This window comes from Periophthalmus magnuspinnatus, chromosome 9, assembly GCF_009829125.3.
Source record: "Periophthalmus magnuspinnatus isolate fPerMag1 chromosome 9, fPerMag1.2.pri, whole genome shotgun sequence".
Taxonomy (NCBI): domain Eukaryota; kingdom Metazoa; phylum Chordata; class Actinopteri; order Gobiiformes; family Gobiidae; genus Periophthalmus; species Periophthalmus magnuspinnatus.
In genome coordinates, this window is record NC_047134.1 from 34,248,864 (window position 1) to 34,274,932 (window position 26,069).

A 26,069-nucleotide genomic window follows, 5' to 3' on the forward strand; every position below is an offset into this window, starting at 1 on the left:
CTTTACTCAAGTACAATTATGTTTCAGAAACTGCTCTGAGAAGTCCGAAGACTTCTTGAAGACATAAAACAGACAACAGAAAAGTTATATTTTTTATTTTAGACATTCTGCTGTGACATTTGTATAAGCAAAGTCATAATAATAAAAGTCACATTCACTGTGGTCAGAGTAGAACAATCACGCACCCATGTGGCTAAACTCAAGTAATACAACTGTAAAAAAAATACTCAAGACAAAGGCAGTTTTTATAAGGCAACGTTAGAAATGATGGAAACTCAGAATCATAATTAAATATGAACTCTGCAGACACAACATTCAGTGCATATTTTAGCAATAAATGTCAGAATATTACAGTTTAGTTCTTCATGTCATTTCCCTTGAAAAGAGATAAAGCCACATTTTTATGATCTTACAAAGCAAATGTAAATACGATACAAAAATGTAAATTAGTGCATATATGTCTGTATTTGGACTGGCTGATGCTTAGTTGGTGGTAATAGCTACTCCCTTCTTGATCCAGGCGTTGTTGTTGAGCTGTGAGAGCATAAAACGAGCCACATCCCCTCGAGCCACTGCGCTGGACACAGGGGCCCCGCCGCTGCCCGGGACGAAATAGCCCTCATGTGTCAGGAAGCCCAGAGCTGAGGACACAGAAGCATCACAATAACAGCGTGACAGAGCAAAACAAAGTCTCTATTTGAACAGAAATGTGGCCTGATCAGTTTGGGAATGGCAAATTAAAGGGTTGAATAGCTCAGTCTGTGATAAAATGCAGCATGTGGCTCGTGATCATCAGCAGTGATTAGTTTAGTGCTTTTTAATACTGATACTCTGTAAAAGGAGTTTCATGGAATATACTGCAGTGCTTTGTGTTAAACTGTATAAATCTGTGTTGTTTTTGATAATCAAAATAAGATTTAAAGGCCATTTATTAGTTTTTAATACTCAAAATCTAATAAATCTATGAATCAAAAAATTACAATACTGTCCCTTTTTCCCATATCACCCAGTCCCTTCTCCACTTGATTAAAAACTCTCACATGGTTCACCGCTCACCTGAAGCAGACTGGTTTCTCAGCCCGGGTGGACGGACCACAGTCCAGTCAATGTCACTGGTCTTTTGCAGAAACTGCTCCATCTGGAACATGTTGGTGAGGATGCTCCGGATCATCGGCAGCAACAGGAAGCGGATCATATACGGCGACTGAGACCCTGAGTTGGCTGTTAAACAGATAAAGTGATGCATGGGATTAGTGACTTTTTAGATTTCAGCGTTTCCTTTGACCTGTGTGTGAGGCTTACGCTCCGTGTACCAGGACGACATGGTGATGAGCCTGTTGACCTTGGCCTCTCTCATGGCTTTGACCGTCGCGTGCATGGACCTGGTGTAGCCCGTCACTGCGGAGAAAAAAGAAGTGGGGAAACCAAGGCAGGACATGACGGCATCCTGCCCTTCAAAATGGCTCTTCAAACTGTCCGCGGAGAAAATATTTGCCTCCACGACCTTAAAGAGAAAAGAGGAAAATCATTAGTTAGCAGCGTTTGTTTTATTACGGCAGTTTAGTGAGTTTTGGATCCAAGTTTCACCTGTGACTAGATTGGTTTGTTTCTGTTTTTTAATAAAAGTTTAACAAACTTCTCATAGTAATTTTCTAGCACAATATTTTTACCCCTGCTTGAATAATGACTTTGGAGTTTGGGTTAATCTTTCTAGTGTGAGTTAATCTACAAAAGCAATAAAAGCACACGGTGAAAATACTAAATAAATCGGCCTTTTGTGTTTCTTACTCCTCTCCTTCAGATTTGATTTAGTTCCATTTCTTTACGTCTGTTTCTACAAAAATGTTGTGTCTTTTGTCCTTTATTTACATCATAACATGAGCCTACGCCCAGAATGTAAATAAAGTGCTATTACAGTTACCCTCATAGTGACTCTACTTATTACTCTACTTTTTACTGTTCGATTTCTTCTTTACTTCTCCTTGAATAATATTATATCTTTCTGTTCAGTTTAGTCCTACTCTTCCCTCCTCTATCAGGCAGATTATGCAGTATCATATTGTTATAACACAATACTGATCTTTGAACCCTGCACAGTAACAGCAGCAGGATCATATAAACTTTGTACATTTTACCTTGAGATTTTCATGCTGCACAGTGAGTTTAGCCGGATTCCTGACCACAGCAGTGACACAGTGGCCCTGGTCCAGAGCCTGTTGGACCAAGTACAGTCCCGTCTGCCCTGTGGCTCCCAGCACAGCGATCTTCATCATGAAACTCCTCTTCTTCTGTGCACTCTCTCCTGTCACTGCTGCAGCTCTGGGTTACTTCCTGTTTGGGGAGTGTAAAGAAGTGATGATTCTGCTCCAATAAAGAAAAGAAAGAACCACACACTCTAGTAAAAAAAAAACAACAGCTCAGATGACATGGCAACTGTTCTATAATAAATAATAATATAAAATAATATTCACTTTTAATTTGCCCAATTTGTTTCTGTTCAGGAAGTAAGAAAAAACACCTACCTGTCTGCACTTCTAGAAAGATACTTGCACTAACTTAACTTTAACTAAAGGTCTAAAAGCTGCATATGGTCCTAGTGTCTTATGCATGAAGTAAAACAAGGGGGAATTCTGAAATAAGTGACATAAATGCAATGGTTCTGCAGAGATCACCTTCAAAACATGGTCGCCCACAGTATGTAAGCGGAGTTGTGTTCAAGAGCGTCAGTGCTGCGTAATGTTGCGTTCAAGAACCTCTGTGTTCCGCCGTGTTTGCCAAAGCTGCTTATTTTTAACAGATTTTTGCAGATAAGTAATCAATGTTTTGCATGTATTATGTTATTAAAGAGTAAAAGTTAAGACTAGAGATTTACTATTAGGTGCCAAATGTGTGGAATGTGTCAGGATCATTATCCAAAGATCTTTGCAAATGTAGAAATCAAATAAATAGTGACTGTGTTTGCATTTTTTCAGTTCTATCTAATTCTAAAATTAACATGTCTGCAGGTTTAATGATCCAAACCACCCCTAAGGTAAGTTTAAATAAATAAATGCTTAAAGCCAAGGCAAAGGGATTATTTAAAACTCATTGGATATAATATAATGTCTTCACCTTTTACCTCTTTACATTCTGCTGTAGACTCACTGCTGCAGAGCCCTAAGAGCAGTCTGCTCTCATCAAGTCATTAGTGTAATCCACTTGAAGCTCATGCATCACACCAAGACTCTAAACCTGCTCCAGCCCACACAGCAGCACAGAGCAGACTGGACCAGACTGGACCAGACTGGACCCTGGAAACACACTGGCCTCACTGGACTCACAGCTGCACCCATGAAGAGGCCTGTCAGTTTGGTGCAGGCTGAATCCTTCCACTGGTTGTGATGAGCTGTGCAGGTTCCTCAAACATGATCCTGAGGGACGTGGACTTTCTAAATGTGACAGCTGAACAAACTAGGAGCTGGTGGTTATAGAAGTTAATCATGTGAGTACATTTCTTTACAATTTAATTATGTAATAACTTCTAACATGACTGACTAATCTGTGAATAACACCAGCCAGTTAAGTGTCAGTGGTAAAATGCACTGCACAACGTCATATTCTGACATATTCCTGCAGCTTGAGTCTATTCTGAGCATTTCATCCTGAAATCATGTGGTAACCTAATTCCCTCTTGTAGTACTTTGAAAATTGACTACTAGCCTACTTTTATGCAAAGCTTGTGTGATTAGATACATATATAACATTATATGGTGAACATAATATCTAATGTAAGCCTCATGAATCTGAAACGTCTCCTCCTTTAGTATTGAGGCCAATAATGAAGGTCAGGAGTGAATCAACAGATAAAGAGATTAAAAGGTCGCTCTTCTGCGCCTGAGCCACGTGAAGGCCTACTGTCCACGTCACAGGAAGTGGATTAAAGTCACACTGTGGTGTTTTGGAGGAAATGTACCATGGGTTTCTATGAACAAAGTAGATTTTTTCAGTTATTGTTTCATTTATTAGAAGTACTTTTTCATGCAAATACACTGTGGCTGTTATAGAAATATGACTGTACTGCAGTTATACACAGAAAGTCTAAACTAGTTCCACTTTGTGTTACACAGAGACAGACATGGGATGTGGGGTCTCCAAGTCAAGCCAGTTTAATAAACACCCAGGAAAAGGTAACACTCTTAACTTAAACACAACTTATGTAATGTGTTCTGCTTTTTAACAAATTCATTTTTCTTTTTATGCAACACAAAGCTGTTACAAGTAAGTCTTAATCAGCTCCTGTAGTTATGGACTTTGTAGATTTGCAGTATTCATTTTTCTGATGTATCTCGTGCGACTCTTTCAGCCATAAAAGCAGCCGTCCTGATACAGCGATGGTATCGTCAGTACGTCGCTCGGACAGAAATGAGGCGGAGATGCACCTGGCACATCTTCCAGTCCATCGAATATTCAGGAGAACAGGCCCAGATCAAGGTACGAGCCACAACAGCAGCAAGTGGGAGGTAATCTGAAGACTTCATGAGTTCAGATCGAGAGCAGAGATCTACGTAACTCTGTTTTTGAGAGAAACATCAAACTTTACAATCCCCAAATGTTGAACCTACTCATTCTTTGTTTGGTCTTAGCTCCACCAACTTGTCATATCAATATTATGGCTTAAATGTCTTTTAATTGTCAAAAGTTCATGTGGATAGACCCAGATATGAACCAGAAACCAGGTCAACAAATCTGCAAATTGTACCTCACCTTCCCTCCAGCTCAATTATAAACAAATTCTTCAATGTTTTGATGTTTTTGACTGATTTTAAATTCAAAAAAGACCAACCACAATGTTTTATTTTGCTCTTTTCAGCTTTACAACTTCCTTGGGTATCTCATGGACAATTTCACTCCATCAAGCAATGAACGTAAGATGTTTACCTCCTCTACGTGCGAAATCGACGCTCTCTTTTTACAGTTTATAATATAGTTTTTGTTGTTTTGTAGGTAAATTAATCTCCCACATCTTCAGAGAGAACGATGTGTGTCGCGACGCAGAATGGGAGCGCTATTTCTGCTACAAGAACATTGAGGTTCCAGAGATCTACTCCGGTCCTCACTTAACCTTCCCTCTGACGGTGGAGCAGGCCATGGGTTTGGTGGAGGCTTTTAGGAACAAAAAGGTACGTTCATACTTAAAGGGGACGTATAAAATGATAACTACAGACGTTTACCTCACGAGAAACTGTTGTAGAATAAATTGTAGAAGCCTGAGATTTGAAGAGAAGAAGCGTGAAGTTTATTTACCATCAGTACAGCCCCCAGAGACATGAATCCTCCAGATGTTTTCAGATGTTTTGCTAGTGTCCGTTCCAGTTTAGTGCGCAACCGTCTAACTATGCTTCTGTTGTAGGGAGTATTATACCTCTGATGACACAAATCAAGATAACAGGGACAAAGCAGGGAGTGAGAGTCTGCAGAAAAGCACAAAATCTACTCAAAGCTGTTTTTTTAGAGTGATTCATGCATGTTTGAGTAATCCTGTTTTGTGCTGCATTCAAAGCTTGACAGGTCTGTTTTCACCTACCTCCTAACTCCACCCACTGCTTTTTACTTAATACAGTTGATTAAGTAAGTGATTATTCAAAAAAAATCAGACTTCGGATCATGTGTGTAGGGGTAAAGCCATTTTTCAACAATAAAAACACATAAATGTAAATCCGCTTCTGGTTCCAGTGAAATATAAAGGGTCAGTTCTGTGGTTTTCAACAGGAATTTAATGGACTTTTTTCTGTTATTAAGTTGTTTTAGATCAAAATTGCAGTTCACAATCAACAAAATGAAATAATAATGATCTACATGTGTTATAGTTGAATACTAATTACCAGAAATGAGCGTCTGACTTCTTCAAATACTTGTGTTTTTCTCTTCGTAGCAACTGCACTCCCGTTACATCCTCCAGCTGCTTCTCGAGACGTGGAAGCTGCTCCGAAAGTTGCCAAACATCAACCGCATTTCCACTTGTCAGAGCAAAGAGATAACTATTTGTGGTAAGCGGCTGCCTCGTTTTACATCATTTCTACCACAGGTTTTATAATAATGTGTTTTTGAAATACTCTTTTGTGAAAGGTGATTTGCACGGCCAGTTGGAAGATCTGCTTCTTATTTTCTACAAGGTTAGTCAGTGTCAAGTAAAATCAAACTTTACAGCACAATAATAACACAATAAAAAGGTGAAAATCACACGGAAACTTGTGCTTAAAAGGTGGATTATGTTCCTTTATCTTTCAAAGTGAACATTTTTGACTGGATCCTTCAATAACAAATGAAAACTTTATAGAACGTCAGATTTCATAACGTTTTTCTTTACCTTTTGTCCCTGTTCAATGATGAGAAACACAAAAAACTCCACCTTTTTGTTCCTTTAACTGTGGCTCATGTAATTATGACATTTACTTAATTATTATTTATACAATTACAAGACACATCTGTCATTCTACTTTATTTCATGGTTATATGATTCAGTATTTTCCTGATAAATTTCAAAATGCGTTGTCCCTTTTTATTCTGGTTTCATGATATTTCTCCCGAATTATCATGATATTTCTGCAAAAACAAAAGTAAAATGTGTCCAAACCATCTCTATTAGTTTCATATTATGTGTTTATATGTTGTTTAGTGTTAAGGAAAAGGCCGGATAATCAATACAGGATTTCATAATAAAAAACTCAAACTCAAATTAAAACTAGTTTCTGTAAAATCCTCATTTGGTCTTACATTTGTTTAGATTTAGAGCAAGAACAAAAACTATTCATAAATGTTCAAAACTGTTCCATTGGTTGTTTTTTCAGCACAAATGCTCAATATGTATCACTTCATTGTCAGTTATTGTATGGATTAGTTTGTATATAGAGATTTTTTGACAGTTTCTCGTGTTTTTTAGAATGGCATGCCGTCTCTGGAGAAGCCCTACGTGTTTAATGGAGATTTTGTGGATCGTGGACACGACTCCATCGAGATCCTCATTATTCTGTTTGCATTTCTCCTGCTGTATCCCAGCAATGTTTATCTGAACAGAGGAAACCACGAGGACCACATCGTTAACCTGAGGTACAAGCAGAACACAGACAAAACAGACAAAACAGATAAAACAGAGAGTAGAGCAGAGACTGTGTAAACAAGAGCAATACATAAGGACATTTGTAAATATTGTAATGATTTTTTACACCTCCATTAAAGGTATGGCTTCACCAAAGAAGTTTTAACCAAATATAAGGTATATTTGTTGTTTTTCGTCTGATAGATAGAGGCTACACTACATTATAAAACCTGTTGACCCTATTTATTCATATTATGTCACCTTTTTCAATTTATCTTTTGTCAAATCACTGTAAACAGTTTCTTCTTAAAATGTAAAGTATTTGCTTTGGATCAACATAAAATAATGAAATGGGAAAAGATGACATAATAATTATAAATAGGGATGTAATTATGTGTTTATTTTAGTGTAGAGATGGAAATATTGACCCTTTTTATTCATGTTGTGTCACTTTTTACAATTTAAATCTTAAATTAAATCATAATTTTAAGGGGGTTTTTTTGTGTACAGTTAAAAAATTAAATGTTGAACGTATTTAAATATATCACGTTTTTTATTCCATTATTTTATTTAGTTATTTATGTAAAAAAAAATAAAAAAAAATAAATCCATTCATTTCACATAAACAATATCAGTGACATAATATATTTAAACAGGGTCAGTGTTTCTCTTTTTTAATCTATTGTTTAATCGTGTCCTTTCTGTCCTTCCTGTTCTTTCTGTATCACCCAAAACAACAGTAATTATTTGTAGAAACGTTACTTATTCAAGGTTGTACTTTGTGATATCAAGTATTTCAGTCTAAATATACAAATGTGTCATAAATTAGGAACAGCCTGTGCGTTCCTCTCCCAAACGGTGCATTCGTCTGTAACATGGTCAGATTTACGTTCTGTTCTGTAAAATCGTGTACAAACTGATCACGTTTCTCTCTTCAGATGCACGGCAAGCGCATTTTAAAGCTGCTGCAGAAGATTTTCAGCTGGTTACCGTTGGCGACAGTGATTGATCAGCGAGTGTTGGTGATTCACGGTGGAATCTCCGACAGCACCGACCTCGGCATCATCGCGAGAGTCGACAGGCACAAAGTGAGCAGGACGTGGTGTAAAGCAGAATTTAAATCAGTATCTAAAGGTGCCGTGATGCAGCTTTTTCGGTTGGGGCTTGTTTCCATGGAGATGTTACTGGGATTAAACGTGTTGATCTTGTAATGACGGGTCTTATTACTTCATACTTTAATAAACGTGGATTATTTCTGTGGGCTGGGTCCCCCATTCCATAGACCTGATTTGTATCTCTCCCTGCTTTTCTCCATGGAAACAGATATAATTTTAATACCATACTGCGGAACATTACAGTCAAAGCATAACATCTCTGTGAAGACAAGCAGGTTACCAGAAAAGTTGCATAGTGCACCTTAAAAACAGTCCTGCAGAATAAAATAAATACATTTTTTAAATTTTTTTTCAGTATATTTCAGCTTTGAGGCCTCCAAAAAGAAGAGTGACGAGTTCGGCTGGAATGTCCATCGACTCTGAAGCGGACGAGGAATGGTCCAACAGTAAGTTCCTGCAGCGGAGAGCCTCTATGACGTATCCTAAACCGTTTGGGACCCGGAGCAACTTCCAGAACCGCTCGCTCCAGGACTTTTCGGACCGGATCAGAGAGAAAGTGGAGGACGAGGTGGAGCTGTGCAGGAGGAGAACGCTCCACCTGGAAGAACAAAACCAGAACGATGAAAATGAACAGTGTGTCTCTATACAGTCGGTCAACAGCGACAACGCCAAAGAGGAGTGGAAACAGGTGAAGCACGAGAACAATGTTTGGTGTTTTAGTCTAAAATACAATCGTTGTTATTGTAAATATAACGCTTAATTTATAAATGTGAGTAGAACAGCCCTTCTTTTTATTGCACATGGCATTTTTGTTTTGTTTTTCTATGGAGAGATGCCTTCAATAACAATTTATCTGCTGTGAGATTAATATTTAATTTAATATATTTTTAGATTTCTTGTTTTAAATGTGTTTACTTCAATAATTTTTCACGATACAGTTTTATTTGACATGTAAATGTAGGATTGTGACTGTGAACACACTGTAATAATACTCTCTACACCACATGTGTCAAACTCAAAGCCCAGGGGCAAAATCTGGCCCGCCATGTCATTTTATGTGGCCGCGACAAGGTAAATTAAAATGTATGACTGTCTTAAAATGTCAGTTTATCAGTAGAAAGGCAGTTACACAGTCTTTTTTGTTTTTTTTTAAATCTATGCAAATTGGCCCTCGGTGAAATTGAGTTTGACACCCCTGCTCTACACTATCCCTTCAGTTTAATAATATTTAATAGTATAATCTGTTTGCCCATAGATCCTAGACCTGCTATGGAGCGACCCCATGGTTCAGGACGGCTGCATTCCCAACGAGGTGAGGGGCGGGGGCTGCTACTGGGGGCCCGACGTGACCGAGTACTTCCTGAACAGACACAACCTGCAGCTGCTGATCCGCTCCCACGAGTGTAAACAGGAGGGATACGAGTTCTGCCACAACCGCAAGGTGAGAGGAGAGAAGTTCAGGGCGAGTCAGGACTTATCTCTGTGGACTTTCATTTACAAATAGTTTAAAGGAAAAACACTGTTGAACCTGATCATTTATATTAGCATAAGGTCTGTTATTTTGTTGTATTTATGTGTCATTGTCCACATGTGTTTTACCTAAAAATACAAAAGCCATGAGATGTTGTATTCTCAGTTGATATTTTTAACTTCTCGTTCTCTTTCCTGTAGGTTTTGACTTTGTTTTCTGCGTCTAATTACTACGATGTTGGAAGCAATAGAGGTGCCTACGTGAAGCTGGGGCCAGACCTTGTGCCTTATATGGTCCAATACCAGGCCACGAGTATGACCCGGGAGCTCACCGTCAGACAGAGGTTTGTGCAAATATCATCAAAACAGCTTTTATGATTCACTTTCTTATCTCTTTGTTTGCAGTGTGGGACGCACTGAGCGCTCGGCCCTCAAAGTCCTACGAGAACAGCTGTTTGCGCACAAGTCTGACCTCCTGAGTACCTTCAGAGTGTATGACACAGAAAACACAGGTGTGGAGCTGTTCAGGTGGAACTCGACACTATCACACTCCTCTGTCCCATTGTGTTATGGTTATACCCCCGTCCCGCCATGTGAAATGTGAGCGCGTGTCTTTGTGTTCTCTGTGAATGACTTAAATGCCCAATAAAAAACAAATAAAGCTACAACAGTTGAGCAGAACAAAAGCCAATGGTTTCACAGAAACTACAGTTTATCTTTTGTAAAGATGCTGCTTTATAACAGTGTTAATGCAAAACATACAAACATTTATTGTGATTGTTTAGGCAAAACTGTTCAAAGCAAATAAGGGACATTTAAAAAAAAAACAAAAAAAAAACTTTTAGGCCTACTTTCATCAGACATTTTTTGTGATTCCTTCTTAATCACATGCACTTTAGTTTATATTTTATCCCCTGTGAATGTATAAGAAATGTAAAAACCCTTTGTCCTGCTGTTAGGTCTGATAAATCTGAGCGACTGGGCTGAAGCAGTGGAGAGTGTGATGCATCTGGGTTTGCCCTGGAGGATGCTGCGCTCGCAGCTCGTCACGTGTAAATCCAGTGAAGGAATGATCAGTTACTACGAGTGGTTCAACGAGCTCACCATCAAAAAACCTCAGACTGACGTAAGAGACACTGACATGTCCTGATCTATGAGGATTATTATTGATGATTATAAATGTGTCCACAGCACATCGACGAGGGTTTGATCGAGACGCTGTATCGCCATCGCTCCACCATCGAGACCATCTTCAGGATCGTAGACACAGACAACTCAGGTAAAACGTATTAAACAAAACTACAGCCATGATCCGTTTGGTAAAGATGCACTTGTTTTCTTTTTGCAATAAACTAATGCCACATAGATACATTAAATATGAAACTACTGAAGATTCCAGGCAAAGCAATAACAGAAAAGTTCCACAATGTTTGTAAAGGTTTTTAAGGAGCACCGTGTGTGTGTGTGTGGGGGTGGGTGTGTGTGTGTGTGTGTGTGGGTTAAAGACACTGTCCACACTTCACCTTTAAGCACCTGACAGAGCAGTGTCCTGATTCCTCCAGTTAAGAAGAGGATTAACCCAGTGATCTACTGTTCTCTCCATCCCCCACCACAGCCTGCAAAAGCCTCTGTCCCTCTGTCCTTCTGTGCCTCTGTCCCTCTGTGCCTCTGTCCTTCTGTGTCTCTGTCCTTCTGTGCCTCTGTCCCTCTGTCCTTCTGTCCCTCTGTCCCACTGTCCCTCTATCCCTCTGTCCTTCTGTGCCTCTGTCTCTCTGTCCTTCTGTCCCTCTGTCCCACTGTCCCTCTATCCCTCTGTCCTTCTGTGCCTCTGTCCCTCTGTCCTTCTGTCCCTCTGTCCCACTGTCCCTCTATCCCTCTGTCCTTCTGTGCCTCTGTCTCTCTGTCCTTCTGTGCCTCTGTTCTTCTGTGCCTCTGTCCCTCTGTGCTTCTGTCCCTCTGTCCCACTGTCCCTCTATCCCTCTGTCCTTCTGTGCCTCTGTCTCTCTGTCCTTCTGTGCCTCTGTTCTTCTGTGCCTCTGTCCCTCTGTGCTTCTGTCCCTCTGTCCTTCTGTGCCTCTGTCCCTCTGTCCCTCTTCATCTCGCTCACCTCCCCTCTCCCCTCTCTCCCTTTCTGTCTCTGTCTCTCTCTCTGTCTCTCTCTCTCTCTCTTCGTCTCTCTGTCTCTCTGTCTCTGTCTCTCTGTCTCTAAACTCCATTTCATTCATACATGGACCTGTTCATTTTCCTTCATTTCGTCAGAACAGAATCCCATGTGAACGACGTTAGATCTGATTTCTCTTTCTTCTTTTCTCTTTTCTGCTCATGTGTGAAGTCAGGGTAACGTTAGTGACTGGGGCTCTGTGTTTGTGAAACTGTCTCTTTGTCTCCTCAGGTTTCATCACCATCGAGGACTTCAGACAAACGTGGAAACTTCTGAGCATCTACCTGAAGATGGAGATCACTGACGAGGCCATCTCTGACCTGGCAGTGACCATAGACAGTAACAACGACGGCTGCATCGACATAGACGAGTTCATGGAGGCTTTTCGTCTCACGGACAAAAAAAGTCGTCTGGAAAGAGGCCGCAGCATGTTTATGGGAACCGCAACGGATCTGACCAAACTTGAAGGAGATCCCAACATTTGAAAAGTAGAAGATGTTAAACTGTGAAGATGAGGCCAAAACAAGCTGCCGTGACGCACTAAAGACGTGGGTGATGCCTTCAAGGATCATGTGGGATTTAGACAAACATTCAGGCTTGGAAAGAGCAGAGCTGATTATATCCTTTAGACTATGCAACTATAAGGCATTTTTCTGCAATTTTACACATTTACCGTACCTTGCAACTATAAAACTACACAAATATACTCCAAATATACTGATATAACTATATTTTTGTGCCTTAGATTTAGCACAGCACAACTGCATATAACTTAACCTGAAAAATGAAGCAAAAATAATCATAAAACTGCCATTTTAATCAACTTAATTCAATACACAATATCAGTGTGGTATAGATATATATTTTTGTATTATAGGTTGCATTATTATTTGTTATTTATGTGTTTTACTGCATTGATGGAATTAAAAATGAATGTGTCGCCCTGTGTTTAGGTAATATTATTGTGTTGTATTATTTATTTTATAACTAAGTACTTGTCTTATGTTTTATTGTTTCATTCAGATGCATTATAAAACACACCAACAGGGGGCAGAATGGGCCTCTCCAGTTCAAGGCTGTGGCTCCACTTCACTGTTCTTTTTGTTTTATTATTTTGACATAAAAGTTGTTTTATTTCAGAAGGCCACTAAGCATCTGCCACAAACAATAACAGTGTTTTTCATCCGTATCTCACGTCTTTGTTTGATTTGATTCAAACTATGTTCATTTTCTTTAAAGTAACTTTGTGTAACTTTTCCAGTGTAGGACGTGGCACCTGCTTTCTCCACAAGATGTTTTTGCTTTGTCTGGATCGTTTCATAGTATATTATTTAACTTCTCCACAGAGCAAACGAGTCGGATCTGTGGAGAGGAAATCCTACTTGATTTTTTCAACTTATGTTTTGCAATAAAAACTATAATAATATGAGAATAAATAATCATTTAAGAATAAAGGCAAGATAGATAGGTTTAATGCCATATTGTGGAACTTCTCAGGCAAATCAGTAGTATCTCCATGGACACCAGCAAATGTCAGATCTTCCCCTGTAAAGTTACACAGTGCACCTTTAAGCGTGTAGATTTAAAACATCCCCTTAACAACTGGTAACTGATGTTTAATGAGGCTTTAAAATGATATTTAAGCACAAATATTTATTCAGTTTTTAAATAATCTTCTCTTTACAATGGTGAGCTTTTATTGGGTGAATGACACTTGAGTTTAAGTGTGTGTGGTGTGTGAGGTGTGTGCAGTGTGTGCAGTGTGTGAGGTGTGTGCAGTGTGTGAGGTGTGTGCAGTGTGTGTGGGGTGTGTGTGTGTGTGTGTGTGTGTGTGTGGGGGGGGGGGTGTGTGTGTGTGTGTGAGGTGTGTGTGTGCGGTGTGTGTGTGCGCTTCTCTTTGGGTTAACAATCAGATCCGCCTCAGTGAACGAGCTCGTCCTGCTGCCCTGTGTCCCCCAGCCCCAAATCTCAAACTGCACAAATGAGACAATGGAGTCGGCGGTTGGACCTACTTTTGAGGACATAAGGAAAAGGGGGACTATTGTTCTCAGTCGGTAGGTGGTCTTACAGTTTAAGCACAATGTGGAAGTGTTTCTTAATGGAGACGCTGAGGGATTTGGGGGTTTTTTTCTTCTCAAACTTGCAGTAGTCAAGCCCTCGACATTCAGGATCTTTGACATGGAATGAAAATACAGATGGGCCCATGACAGGACGGAGAGATAAGCTGCAAGTAAAATAAACAGTGGATAATGGATACAAATACAGTCCTATCTCCTGACGTCTAATAGACCCTGAAATTATCATTTCAAGGCCAGGAACATGCACCAGTTCACAGAATGTTCAGTGAGGACCGGCCCCGGGGCCCGTGCTGCACTGATGACATAAAGTGCTGTTTGATTATGTTCATACTTTGAAAAATGAATGTTACAGTTCACAATGTGGTGAATACTGCATGTACCAGCTTCACTTCAGCTCAGAGCCTATACTTTCCTCTTATGGCAAGTATCTTCTTCTAGTTTAGACCCACTTAGTCTATTTTATGTCTTTTTCATTTCACATTGTATTAACTGCAGAAGAAAAAACAATATATTTGATTTTACTCACTCATAAGAAAAGCTCATACTGCTACTGTACCACCCCCTCCAAACAATATATATAAAGTTACCTACTAAAAAGACATTATTCACTTCAATAACTATTAATGAGGATAATAGAATGATGAAATAATATAAAATGTAGAGGTTGATACTAAGGCTTTATTAATAAAGTATTGCTGTGTTGAAGATCAAGCCTTTTTTTTTCCTTCTCAGACACTATTTTACCCAAAGTTGTATTTCTAAACAAAAAGGACATCACGACAATATACTTTGTATTTTTATTTTTTGCAAATACACTAGAAATGTTTACAAAAGCACTGTAGAAACATCTGTGCAGTGTAAATTATCAAAACTAAAAATGAATATTACTTCAAGATCATTTTGCACCTAACATGACAAGAGGATTGTCATTTTCAGCAGCAAAACAAATTAGTACAGTATGTTAAGAGGAAACGTGTTAGGTGTGGTCCTCAGCGATCAAAAGGACTCAACAGAAGATATGGCACTGCTGCTCATCCCTAAAGGAGGGCGTCATTCATCTCAATTTGTTTACAGTGTCTATACTTTCGCTTTATCAAGATACTCAGCCTCCTCAAAGTCCAGTTCTACACAAACGGTGCATTGGGCTTCACAGACAAAACATTTTTCAAAATACACGGCCAACTCATCAAACACACATCTACACAACTGTTTCCAGTGCGACACCAGACCGATATCAGACATTGAAATGAAAAACCAAAATGTGCTTTATACCAGAGTATGGCAAAAATACTAAACCACACAAAAGGAAATGTTCAAAGGAAAAAGTGGCCCCATACATATTGCTTTGTTGTTCATAATACTGAGAGATCTAGTGCTGATATAATAGCACTATTTCTTGTTTTGAACATATTTACCTCGATGTAAATGGCAAACGCTTAAATGAACTGCAAAAGCTTCACTCACTTCACGGTGGCACGGACAGTGAAAGGTTTATGTGGTGGATTGTGGCACTGCATTTATGCCGGAGCGTAAACATGGTACATGGGAAATCTATGAAAGGTTTCTTTGGTCAAACCAGGGAAAATTCAGAGTTTTAGCCCCTGGACTCAATGGTGAGGATGAGATAAGACATGATTCAGGTGGGTGTAACCGTACAGGCTTAAGGTATAAAGGTTTAAGTCACAGGTCAACGTGAACGATGGAATTATAATATCAATTTAACCAAATAAACGACTCTCACCACATTACTGCTAAATAAAAATCCTTGCTCCTAATCCAAGATGTACAAGTGACTAGTCCTATTTAAAATTTCTACAGAAAGCAAAATCTTCCAGTTGTATAATGAATAATGAATTAAAGAATCTGGGTAAAACGTTGTATGTTATGGCATCTCTAGTAGTGGCTGTAACAGTAAATGGCAGAAAGCTGCAGGCTTTTTGTCATGTACTCAAGTGGTCAGTAGAACAGAGTTCTACAAAAAACTTTTTGGTCCAACCCCAAAACTGTAAAGAAGAAGCCATTCATGATAACCAGTTTGCAAAAAAGGTCCACCAGAGGCAAATGTAGCAGCAACAACACATAAGGATAGAAAATAACACTACGTGTGATCAAAAGTAACAGTAAAGCAGTAATATCCTTTGCTTTAAACACCACTTATTCATTTTCAATACTAACTGGACATAAAAATGAAATGTATTCAACAAAAATGGACCACCTGCATTGAAATGGACATGGAACAAAACAGAAATACAATGAAAACAAAAGGGCACAATTCCCAGGCAAAGTGCACAGAGGTATGGCCTTACTTCACCTCTCACAGTAGTGAGTTACACAAGGGACAGGTGGATCTGATGAAAACATATAACACATAAGACAGACAGTGTTTCAAGTGCTGCGCACTGCCTTTGCCTGGACCTCCATCGGTCCACTGCAAAGCAAACGACAGCTGGGAATGCGGTGGGAATGGCTGAACACGGCCAAAAAAAGGAGTTTCGGCTCACGACAGCATCTTTGAAATTCACAGGAAGGACCAAAACCTGGTCGCCTTAAACGAGGACTGGGTTTAGCAATCCAAATTGTGCTTTTGAATAACAGACTAGACGTGCAGGAGTGGAGGACACTGTGGTAGAATTAGTGTCTTAGCACATCTAGCAAGACTGCTTGCTGGATTAGGTCAGAGGTATCTCAATAATTACCCTTTACACTCAGTATGTACAATACCAAGTTATTTCCAGCTTATTCTGACAGCACATCAAACCATTATAAGGCAGAAAGTTGGTTCAAGTCTCCCTTGTTAGTCATGTGGATGTAGCTTTGTGTCATCAAATCAACTAACTTAGACCAATTGAATTTAGACTAGAAATTATGCTAATCTAATCCCCAATATTTAGTGTTTTGGTAAAAGGCGCTGCTGAAAAAAGCATAAGGTATAAATCACAAGTTTCCAGGCGTGAACTCTAAAGTGTGCCTGCATCCAGGAAATATAAACTGCTGTCCATAACAAACAGGATACTGAAGGTGCACACCCTTTTCATGAAATGATCAGAAATCTCAAGTGCAGTGAGGGTGTGCACAAATTCATTTTAGCACAAAAGGCAAAAATCTTAAGAGTTTGGCTCAGTCCACTTTGAAATTTTCTTATAAAAAGGATATGGTATTTCAGGTTTCTAAACAAAACCATTGTATCCCCTTAATATCAGGCCAGAAAGTGTCTTCTTTAAAGGGGAGTTGTAATGTTGATTTACAGAATCCCTTACACAGAATACTGTTGATGAAACAAATACTAAACTCTGGGCCACTGTTGCTCTGCTTAAAGACCGTGCGTCTGAGTGCAAAGGCATCTATGCTACTGTGTTCACCCAGAGAAAGTGGAAAAGGCTGGTCCTGGTGGAGCTCAGAGTCTTTTGTGTCGAGGCCAACCAGGACTGAAACCAGGAAAGGTGTAGGAGTTTATGTTGCAGTGCAGCAGGCAGCGCGGCCATGCTCAGCAGGTAGAGAAGAGGACAGTCATAAGAGGGCTCAGCGAGGAGAGCAAAGTCTTTGTTGGATAAACATTAACTGGGCTTGTGGGCCTCCCCCTCCCAGAACAAAACTAAGATTGATCCCACTGAGTGCATCCCCACAGTGGTTTGGCCCCCTGCACTGCTCCTCAGCCCTCTTCCTGAGCTCTAGAGGCAGGTCCTCCATCAGCACTTCTGGGCCTCCACGGGGGACATGGCGATGTAGGAGCCGTTCCTGGCGGGCTGCGCGGCTGGCGTCGTCGACTGCTCCTCAGGTTTGTCGCTGACCTGAGTGTAAGCAGTATCATCTTTCGCCGTCTGTGTGGAAATTTAAATAATGTTACAAAAACCACATGGTGAGTGAACATTTCAGTGTTGGACAAAAGACATTAGAGAAAATAAATGTGTGCACCATGGAACATATTATCTGAAATGTTTACAGGTGACTAAATGAAAAAATACCAGTAACAGAGGCACCACAAAACACCAAATTATACCAAAATGGCAGGTGGATAATTAAATCCCATAGAAAAATAAAAAATAAGTCATATGAAAAGAAGAGCAAACAAGGCAAAATAAAGACTTACAGTAAAAGAATGAAAAGCTTCAGTAAAATCAATACGTTTTACGTCGTTCTAGAACAGAAAAGAAAACGGGGGGGTTAAAGAAAATTAAGAACATGGTTAATAAACATTTCACATTGCAATTAAGCATCATTTTATCAGTCTCACTCACAAATCTACCACTAGTACATGTTCTTCTGCTTGGCCAGAAAGTACAGTAATATCATATACTGTTCAAACAAGCTGAATTAGCTCAGACTGCCCTGAGTCAATACTTCTATTTGCATTTGTAAAACCAGATGCAACCCAAAGAGGTGAATGATGTAATGTTTAACAGGTTCTCGACACTGACTGACCCACTCTAAGGACATTGATGATTCCACTCAAGTTTAGATAAACAGTGAAAGATAAGAATACGATAAGGGGGGACATGAGCTGTACATCCTACTGAGCACTACTTTAGTTCAATGCCTTTTGATACCCTTTACAAGAACTTTTTTTTTTTTTTTCATAAGAACACTCATACACCAAAGATGCAAACAGTACAGGTTAGCATGCAGGCTTTTAGTGTTAGTATATTAGAGGTAGCTTTAAGGTTAAAAGTTATAGTTTTATTTCCCAAGATGTCACCCATGCAAAACAAAAACTCAAAACTACTTTTCTGTATTACTACTAAGTAATACATCTAGTCTAGAGTTAAAATCTATCAATACTGCTGTTACATGTTGAGTTGGTGTAAGTGGTGTTTTTAATAACTGGATTAATTCTACAACTAGTTTGACAGACCAGTCCGGGATAAACCAATTTCCTACCTTCTTTTGGCGGTTTCGACAGAACAAGACAACCAGGACGAGCAGCAGTATGATGCCCATTCCCACAATAAGCAAGGGGAAGTTCGAGACTAGCGTTACTATAAGGAGCAGTGTTCTCATCTGGTTGGCTGAGTCATCGTCGATAGTGGCCGTCTACAGTGGAAAAAAAAACGTCTAGATTGAGTTTCGGTTCTTAAAGTGCATCATGTTGTTACGACAATGGAACTCACCTCATTGACAAACATGATAGGGAATATGGTCATGTTGAGATGTTTGGTTTTGCTGAAATGGAGAAACACGGAGGTCAGAGAGGACAGCAAGCTCAACATGTGTCTGAAAATCAGGCCATGGAGGCAAAAGCCATGTTTGACTTTTGTTCAAAGCTCAACTTACGGGAATCCTGGGACACGCTTCAAGATGATATTGAGTTGGGCTCTCTTACAGGCACGAATTGGGACACCAGTTGTCTAAAAAAAATAAAGTCATGAGTTTATTATTGTATACTTGAAATCTGTAACACTGGCCTTGTTCACATGCACACCAAAATCTGACTGCAAACGACAAAATCCAATGCGAGTAATCAGACTATGAAATGTAAATAAGTCAACTTCTTTCTGAACAATTAAATAATCTTATAACTTCAAAAATCTTATACTGGGTGTGCATGTAACCGCAGCCACTGTGAAAAACCCTACAAAAAACAAACATACAGGCTGCAAGTCGAGGTAAGTCTCATGTTCTTCCTTGTTTGGATTGAGTCCTTCAACAGCATTGATATAGGCAGGATCGGCTTGATAAAAGTGAGGAAATGACACCACAATAGGAGCGCCTGTCAATGACAACAGAAAAAAAGGTCAGATAAGAAAACTCTGTTGAAATGTGCCCAGTCAGACTTTAATACTTTAACTTTAAAGTGTAGAGCTTAAAGTATTAAAGTGGTCAAAATGAAAAAAGTAAGCAATTTAAAACAAACGCGGGGCTGGTATGTGCTTACAGTAGCAAATCTATTAATGAAACAACAGCTACAGTGAAGCTTATCAAAGGCCATCACTGTAACAGTCAATGGCCCCTATAATGTCCTTTAATAGCAACCACAGAGTTAATCATTGAACCGTATATTGAGTGGAATCAGACATACTCAAACAGAGGGAATGCCACAGAGCGAGCAGTTCGAGTGAATGAAAGAACATTTTAGGGGGGGACGGAGAAAGGAGCAACTGTGTCATGTGGCGGCCCCCTCATCAAAGCGAACTTGCAAGTGGGTCACAGGGCCGTGTTTGACGAAGGGGTTAGCTCGTGTGTGCTAAGAGGAGGAACACGCATGGTCCCGTTACCTTGTCGACAAACGCTGACTTTAAGCACTCCGGTGCCGAGACAGTCTCCAGCTGGCACACAGAAGCCCTCATTAGTTGGATTGTCTTTGGGGCTCATGAGAACGTCACTTGGGGGGGCAAAGCGGTACGCCTGGATGCCTTTCACCTCCACGTCCTTCACATAGGCTAAATGAATAGACCTACACAAAAGGAGGGAAAGTGCTTACATTAGATACACATTAAGGAGCAGGGATGTCAAGATTATACAGCAAAATCAGTAATAATAATGATTCAGGCCAAAATATAACTAACTAATGGTTGTTACGTAAATGTGACATCCCAAGTTAAAAGTAAAAGATTAAGCATTGTACTTAATATAATAACAAATGTTAATGTTTTAGCACAATGTCAACACTTAAGACGTGCTGATGGTCCTGATTAGAGACACGTTTTATTTTCCTTATCAATAGCAAGTTTCCGGGATTGTTCTTTGACCAGTCCCAATCACTTATAAACAAATCCACCACAGTACACGTGAATACCTGCACAGATCAGCAGCAAAGATGTAGAGCAGCTCGTTTCTGTTTATCAGAGGGTGGAACACTGCACCATCTGTACCATTGATCATGTTACTCTGGTTCGAGGACCACCATGACATCTCCCTTTAGACGAAAGACAATTTTGGGGTTAGCATTGTGTAAATGTAAACAAGAATTTGCTCACTCATACTAGATTTTAAGTGCAAAGTCACTTCACATATGCAAGCATTCATTTTGCAATTGTGCCCTAGAAGCCACAAGGCTATGAGTCGACTCTGAACTTCCATTCGCTAGTTGTGCAACACTGTACTGGTCATAGGCACTCAATTTACAAGCATATAACAGCCTTTAAAATACACTCTACCTCAGACCATCCCAAGTGTCGATCTTGCCGTAATCCAGGTAGTTTTCTTCACCAGTATGGAACACAAACTCTCCCTCGTGGGTACCATTTTTCTGAAAAGAACAAGGACAATACACATTCAATACATGGCCATAATGTAAAGTTTCCATATTCTGTAAACAATTGTGTGTGCGTCTTAAAAAAAAACTGAATCAGCATAATTTATCATGAGACATCAACACCCAAGCAAAATTAAAGCCACACTTTTGTTCCTCATGACCAGCTTCCTCAGTTTAAGCCCTGACTACAGCGGTCTGTAAAAGGGCCTTTATCGTGTATTGCTCTAAAGTAAACCTATTAGAAAGGCGATTAGCTTACCTTCCACATTAGGCCAAAATACTCATCCACGTCAGGCTTCATGGAGTGAACTTTAGTGAGGATAGGGTCCTTAAACCCCCACAGAACCTCATGCACAGTGCGCGTCATGAACAATTCCACACCCAGACTGTTCATGTACATAGACACCAGTGTTCGGAGGAAAAAGGAGTAGGAGTTCAGCTGGTCCATTACAACCTACCACAGACATAACAGTGGATTTAGTCAAAAACAGTAAATCATTTTCTTTGCAATAAAAAAATGACACTATAAAAAATACATACCACGAATGGGATGTTGACTGTCCTCAAAACATCCACAGTGGGGTCACCAGCAGACTTCTCAGGCACAAAAACAAAGGATTTGGGGTTGAGAGCGTAAACCTTGGTACCATTCTCCAAGAAAGTTACATTTTCTCTCGGCCTGTATTCCCTTTATTGAAGAAAAAGAGGTTTTGATGTTAACAATGGAAGAAATAATGAATAATAATTGTACAGAGTTGTGCACACCTGTAAGTATATGGTCCTATTTGTTTGACTGATGCTTTGCCACCTGCTAAAAACACCTCTGGGTTGGTCACGTTGAAAAAGTAATATTCCATGTAAACAGGAGGAGGGGGGTTCTTCCAAGACTCAAATACTTGGCTCTTCTCTGTCAAAGTTATTTCCTAAAAAGACAATCACATTAAATAATCTTAATGAAATGTACATGGAGCATTTCTTACTGAGATACATTTCATTGACTGCGGATTTTCTTTTTCTCTTGCTCTTGGAAACTGTGAACAATAACTACCACGAGCAAGTGTGGGCACGACTTTAAATTAAAAGAAAGATGCCTTAAAAGATCCCACGCACTTTCATTAATCTGCCAAAGTAGTCTTGTACCATTTGATTATTTAAACTACAAGAAGCTTTAGGGAGAGCTCTACAGTTAAAGAGGGTCGAGGACTCATATCTGGTGAAGCGGATTGTGACATACAGTCGAGTGCCAAATGTGTAAACAAGAGGCACCCTGCTCTGCTCACTCAACACTGAAAACACATGTGAACCAGCTCTCTCCTTGCGTTCACACACCTTGATTGTTATCAGTCAGGAAAAGAAGCCTTTCTGAAGGTATTTTGGGATCCCGAAGAGAAAAATACCCCACTTCCTTCTCGTCTTATGGTTTGTTCCGGAAAATCCTCTGTTCCACAACCATAAGTGGCAGTACATTGTTCTTAGTGGTCACTGAGGCGATTGCTCCTAAAAGCAATATATGGGTGTATATGGGTATAGGTGTGGTGGACAATTCCTGTTTAGCTTACAAACTCAAGTACTCACGCATGTTTAGCTTATCTATAGAAACGCTCAATAGGTTTGGTGCTCTGCCCTTTTCAATTTCACAAAAGGCAGGATAAATGTCAAATGGGTCACTCAAAGAATATGCTTTGATCATCAGACATAGGATTATAAGCACACGTTCAGTAGTCTGTCGAGTTTTAGGTCCTACAAATAACGCTCATGACTTAGAAATGACACATTTTGTGAAACCTGTACAGAAATCTACTAAAATAAACATATCGTGTGGTATTTAAATGTTGCCCTCCGGGCTAAATTTTTGTACATCACAATTAACTATATGAGAACAGAACAGCCCTTCAGACAAGATGTAACACATAACCTGAATGTTTACAGACTTCAGCTGCCTCTAAGTAAAGTTTGTTTAGTATGTAGCTCCTTCTTAGTAATGTTTACACCTGTGCAGAATGAGAGGGGCGTCAAAACGTAACTGCATTTCTGAATGAGAAGGCTTCTTTGTCCATAAAAAAATTATAGGAAAATATACAACCAACGGTCACAAAAATCATTACATATTATATTGTTGACGAAACAAGTTGGTCAGCAAATGCATTTATGAGTGGAAACTCGTGTTGATGTAACCTTGTTCTTAGACAGTCTCACTATTCATACAACCACAGACTATGAAAAACAGCGTTTAGACGACATTTACTAAAGCTGCTCTCGCTGAAGTTTGAACAACTAGAGAATACAAGGCTGTTCTTAGGTTAAAACTGTGCCCTCGGGCTTAGACTTTTGTCAAATTCCTCACATGACATTCCCACTAAAGGCTTCCACACCCAGCTCCCAAGCAAGGCAGGAAATTGCCTCTAATGCAGTTTTTGTTAAAACATAATAAAAAGCACTACTAATAGACTGAAACTTTCTGCAGTGGGTAGATTTTAAATTAATTCAGCATGTTATAGCATGTCAGAGGGAGCTCGGCTAAACCTGCTTTTTACTGAACTGTCATAATGAGAACTTCCCAGTGACATCAGATTTCCATCTTCTGCTGATGAACTTTGAGTAACTTAAAATGTCTCCACTGGGATGGTGTCATAATTAAGAATAAGACCTTGGTTTGACAGTTAACAGGAAAAAAGTGTTACATTCTCTATTGCAGCCACTTTTTACATCATGCAACCAATTTGGGTTTATTGCTTAGTTTAAAAAACAAAAAAAACAAACCACAACTTAGACGCAAATGATGATGAAATCTTAAAAGGTTAGCAGAAGTGCATGGGACCTTAAAAGTGAGGAGGAATGCAGACTATTTTAAAGGGCAGACAGGAGCAATTGATTGGAAGGGGTGGGCTACACAGTCAGCTGCTAAAACTCCCCCGCAACAACATTTCACCACTTACTTCAAAGAGGATCATTATTTGGGAATTTCATGACCTGCACTAAATCAAAGATAGAGGGGACATCATTTTTATCTCTAGACTGTATAACAAAAATGCACAACCAAGACATTTTAAAGATGATAAGAATTGGTCAATAGCATAAAAAAAAACAACAAAAAAAAACGCAAAGCTAAGTGTTGTGAGAGTGAATGACTGCTACAGCCTGCACAGTCACTAATGCAGGCTCCCTTCCCCCCCATCCACACTCCCCCACCCTGCTGGCTGAGATTCCACTATTACTACCAGTAACCCCTCAGCAGCCAACCAACCAACCGGTCGGAGGCATCAACAAATGTGTCACCAGGTCAAGCCCAAAACACAGCATTAAACTGGTTTTTCATGGAACACCAGCACGGACAGTAGATTTGGTGCCATATGTGGGTGACATTTGTTTGATGTACAATCATTTAAATCCTGTCATGAGGAGTGGAGTATCACAGAGGTTGTAGGAATGTTACAAGGGTGAAATAAAGAGAACAAGGTCTTAGACTTTCAAAAACAAATGAGCAAGATAGACCGGGTTTGTGCTTACAGATGCTGAAAGTCAATGTACACTGCAGAATAAGATCCAAACATGTGAAACTCCAAAACCTCCAAGGACAGATTTAAAAGAAAGATGCTGATGTGTTTTAATTCAGTTTGACCGTAGAATACTTGGATAAAATCTCACATCACACAGACAGAAACAAGCTTACCTTTTTTAAGCGGTTGTGAATCATCGTTTGGAAGACTTGACCCACGACCAGGGCGATCCCCACGATGAGGAGGTGTGCGCACACGATGCCGGTGGCGTAAATGGCACAGGATCTCCGGGTCATGATGGATGAGGTTGTGCTGTCCTCTGGACTGGGCAAAACTTCACTGAAGTCGCAGATAAGTCTCTGTGGTAGAGACAGAAGGACGATAAGGCGTGGGTCCGTCCTCTCGAGCAGCTGTGGTTCAACTTCTACTGTACCGAGTCCGCCGGGTTCCTCTGGGCGAGGCTGGACTGAGTGTTACAAATGTTGGCACTTAGAAAAATGAAAGACTAACCCTAAAGCTGGCACCTAAACTGTGGTGCTGATGTGCTGCCGAGAGGAGCCGATGGAACGAAGCGGCAGCAGTTTAAAGCTGTTGGTCCAATGAGTATCCCTCCTCCTCCTCCTCATCTCCTCCCCTTCCTCTTCATCACGCTGCGCTCTGGGCGTCTGGACGCGGGGCTGTGGCCGAATAGAAAAGAGGACAGTCTCAACTTGACAATTATTTGCTTAGATGATTTGCTTGAATACTTTAACATGAGTGTGTGTGTGCGCGTGTGTAAAATGTCCTGATACAAGTTTTAAAAGCTACAATAGCGCGGTTAGGCCAAAAAACAGCAGCTAAACAGACGGGGATTAAATGAATTAACGCCTCGTGCAGCTCCACATGGACCTGTATAGTGTCCCACCTGGGGACACTTATTAAGACGCACATGGGAGGGGGGGGGGGGGTCACAGTTGCACAAATTGTTTTTGCACATTCGCATAAGATAAGATTTTTATCAGAACATCTAACTGTGCCATGCAACTCACATAAAACCTGCAGACACAGGGCATCCGTGTTCTTTTCTAAGGATTCCCTGGTTGACTGGACAGCGTTTCCTTAAATAAGCGCAGCGTGCACATTTATGCGCCATTCAAGCAGCCAACGACTGTTGACGTGAGAGCTTTGTTTGACAAATCTCTGGCGCTGATTGGCTGCTGCACTCACGGACCACCGTCTCGAGACCACTCCTTTGTCTCTGATTGGACGAAAACTGGTGAGTTCGATGTAGAATTTCATCGACTGATTTCAGGGCGGGGCCACTATAAAGGGGGAGCCGACAGCCTGATGCCCTCCCAGGATCTGAGCTGCAGAGATGAGCAGCCGAGAACTAACGCGCTGTGGCAACAAGAGAGAGCAGAAACAAGAGAGAGCAGGCATTTAAGAACAGAATCAAGAGTGCACACATTTATGAAGAGAAACTAAAGTGCACACATTTATGCAGA

The 26,069-nt window shown here is 40.1% G+C and overlaps 3 protein-coding genes across 5 annotated transcripts; 1 reads left to right on the forward strand and 2 right to left on the reverse strand.

Moving 5' to 3' along the window:
- Positions 1 to 79: 79 nt before the first annotated feature.
- On the reverse strand, positions 80 to 2,606 carry LOC117376669 (flavin reductase (NADPH)-like). Its single transcript, XM_033973189.2, has 5 exons — positions 2,523 to 2,606; positions 2,136 to 2,331; positions 1,303 to 1,504; positions 1,057 to 1,221; positions 80 to 641 (listed from the first exon to the last, which is right to left on the reverse strand). The coding sequence occupies exons 2-5, from the start codon at positions 2,271 to 2,273 to the stop codon at positions 484 to 486; spliced, it is 663 nt and encodes a 220-aa protein (XP_033829080.1). The 5' UTR covers positions 2,274 to 2,331; positions 2,523 to 2,606; the 3' UTR covers positions 80 to 483.
- Positions 2,607 to 4,235: 1,629 nt separating this feature from the next.
- ppef2a (protein phosphatase with EF-hand domain 2a) lies at positions 4,236 to 12,306 on the forward strand. The gene is made up of 16 exons (XM_055224253.1): positions 4,236 to 4,257; positions 4,343 to 4,470; positions 4,850 to 4,904; positions 4,984 to 5,159; positions 5,912 to 6,026; positions 6,106 to 6,152; positions 6,920 to 7,086; positions 7,216 to 7,252; positions 8,014 to 8,163; positions 8,546 to 8,878; positions 9,446 to 9,631; positions 9,862 to 10,004; positions 10,066 to 10,172; positions 10,620 to 10,786; positions 10,852 to 10,939; positions 12,053 to 12,306. The coding sequence occupies exons 1-16, from the start codon at positions 4,236 to 4,238 to the stop codon at positions 12,304 to 12,306; spliced, it is 2,175 nt and encodes a 724-aa protein (XP_055080228.1).
- Positions 12,307 to 14,677: 2,371 nt separating this feature from the next.
- On the reverse strand, positions 14,678 to 25,723 carry scarb2a (scavenger receptor class B, member 2a). 3 transcript variants are annotated; one of them, XM_055224077.1, is made up of 14 exons: positions 25,614 to 25,723; positions 24,759 to 25,262; positions 21,854 to 22,011; positions 21,629 to 21,776; positions 21,348 to 21,542; positions 20,991 to 21,082; positions 20,630 to 20,749; positions 20,109 to 20,287; positions 19,485 to 19,603; positions 19,168 to 19,241; positions 19,005 to 19,056; positions 18,775 to 18,927; positions 17,987 to 18,034; positions 14,678 to 17,717 (listed from the first exon to the last, which is right to left on the reverse strand). In XM_055224077.1, exons 2-14 carry the CDS (start codon positions 24,879 to 24,881, stop codon positions 17,586 to 17,588), a joined length of 1,593 nt encoding a protein of 530 aa, XP_055080052.1. In that variant the 5' UTR covers positions 24,882 to 25,262; positions 25,614 to 25,723; the 3' UTR covers positions 14,678 to 17,585. The 3 variants fall into 3 exon arrangements, with proteins under 3 accessions (XP_055080052.1, XP_055080054.1, XP_055080053.1); XM_055224079.1 differs by lacking the exon at positions 17,987 to 18,034 and having other exon boundaries at positions 14,710 to 17,717; XM_055224078.1 differs by lacking the exon at positions 25,614 to 25,723 and having other exon boundaries at positions 14,711 to 17,717; positions 24,759 to 25,477.
- Positions 25,724 to 26,069: the final 346 nt, after the last annotated feature.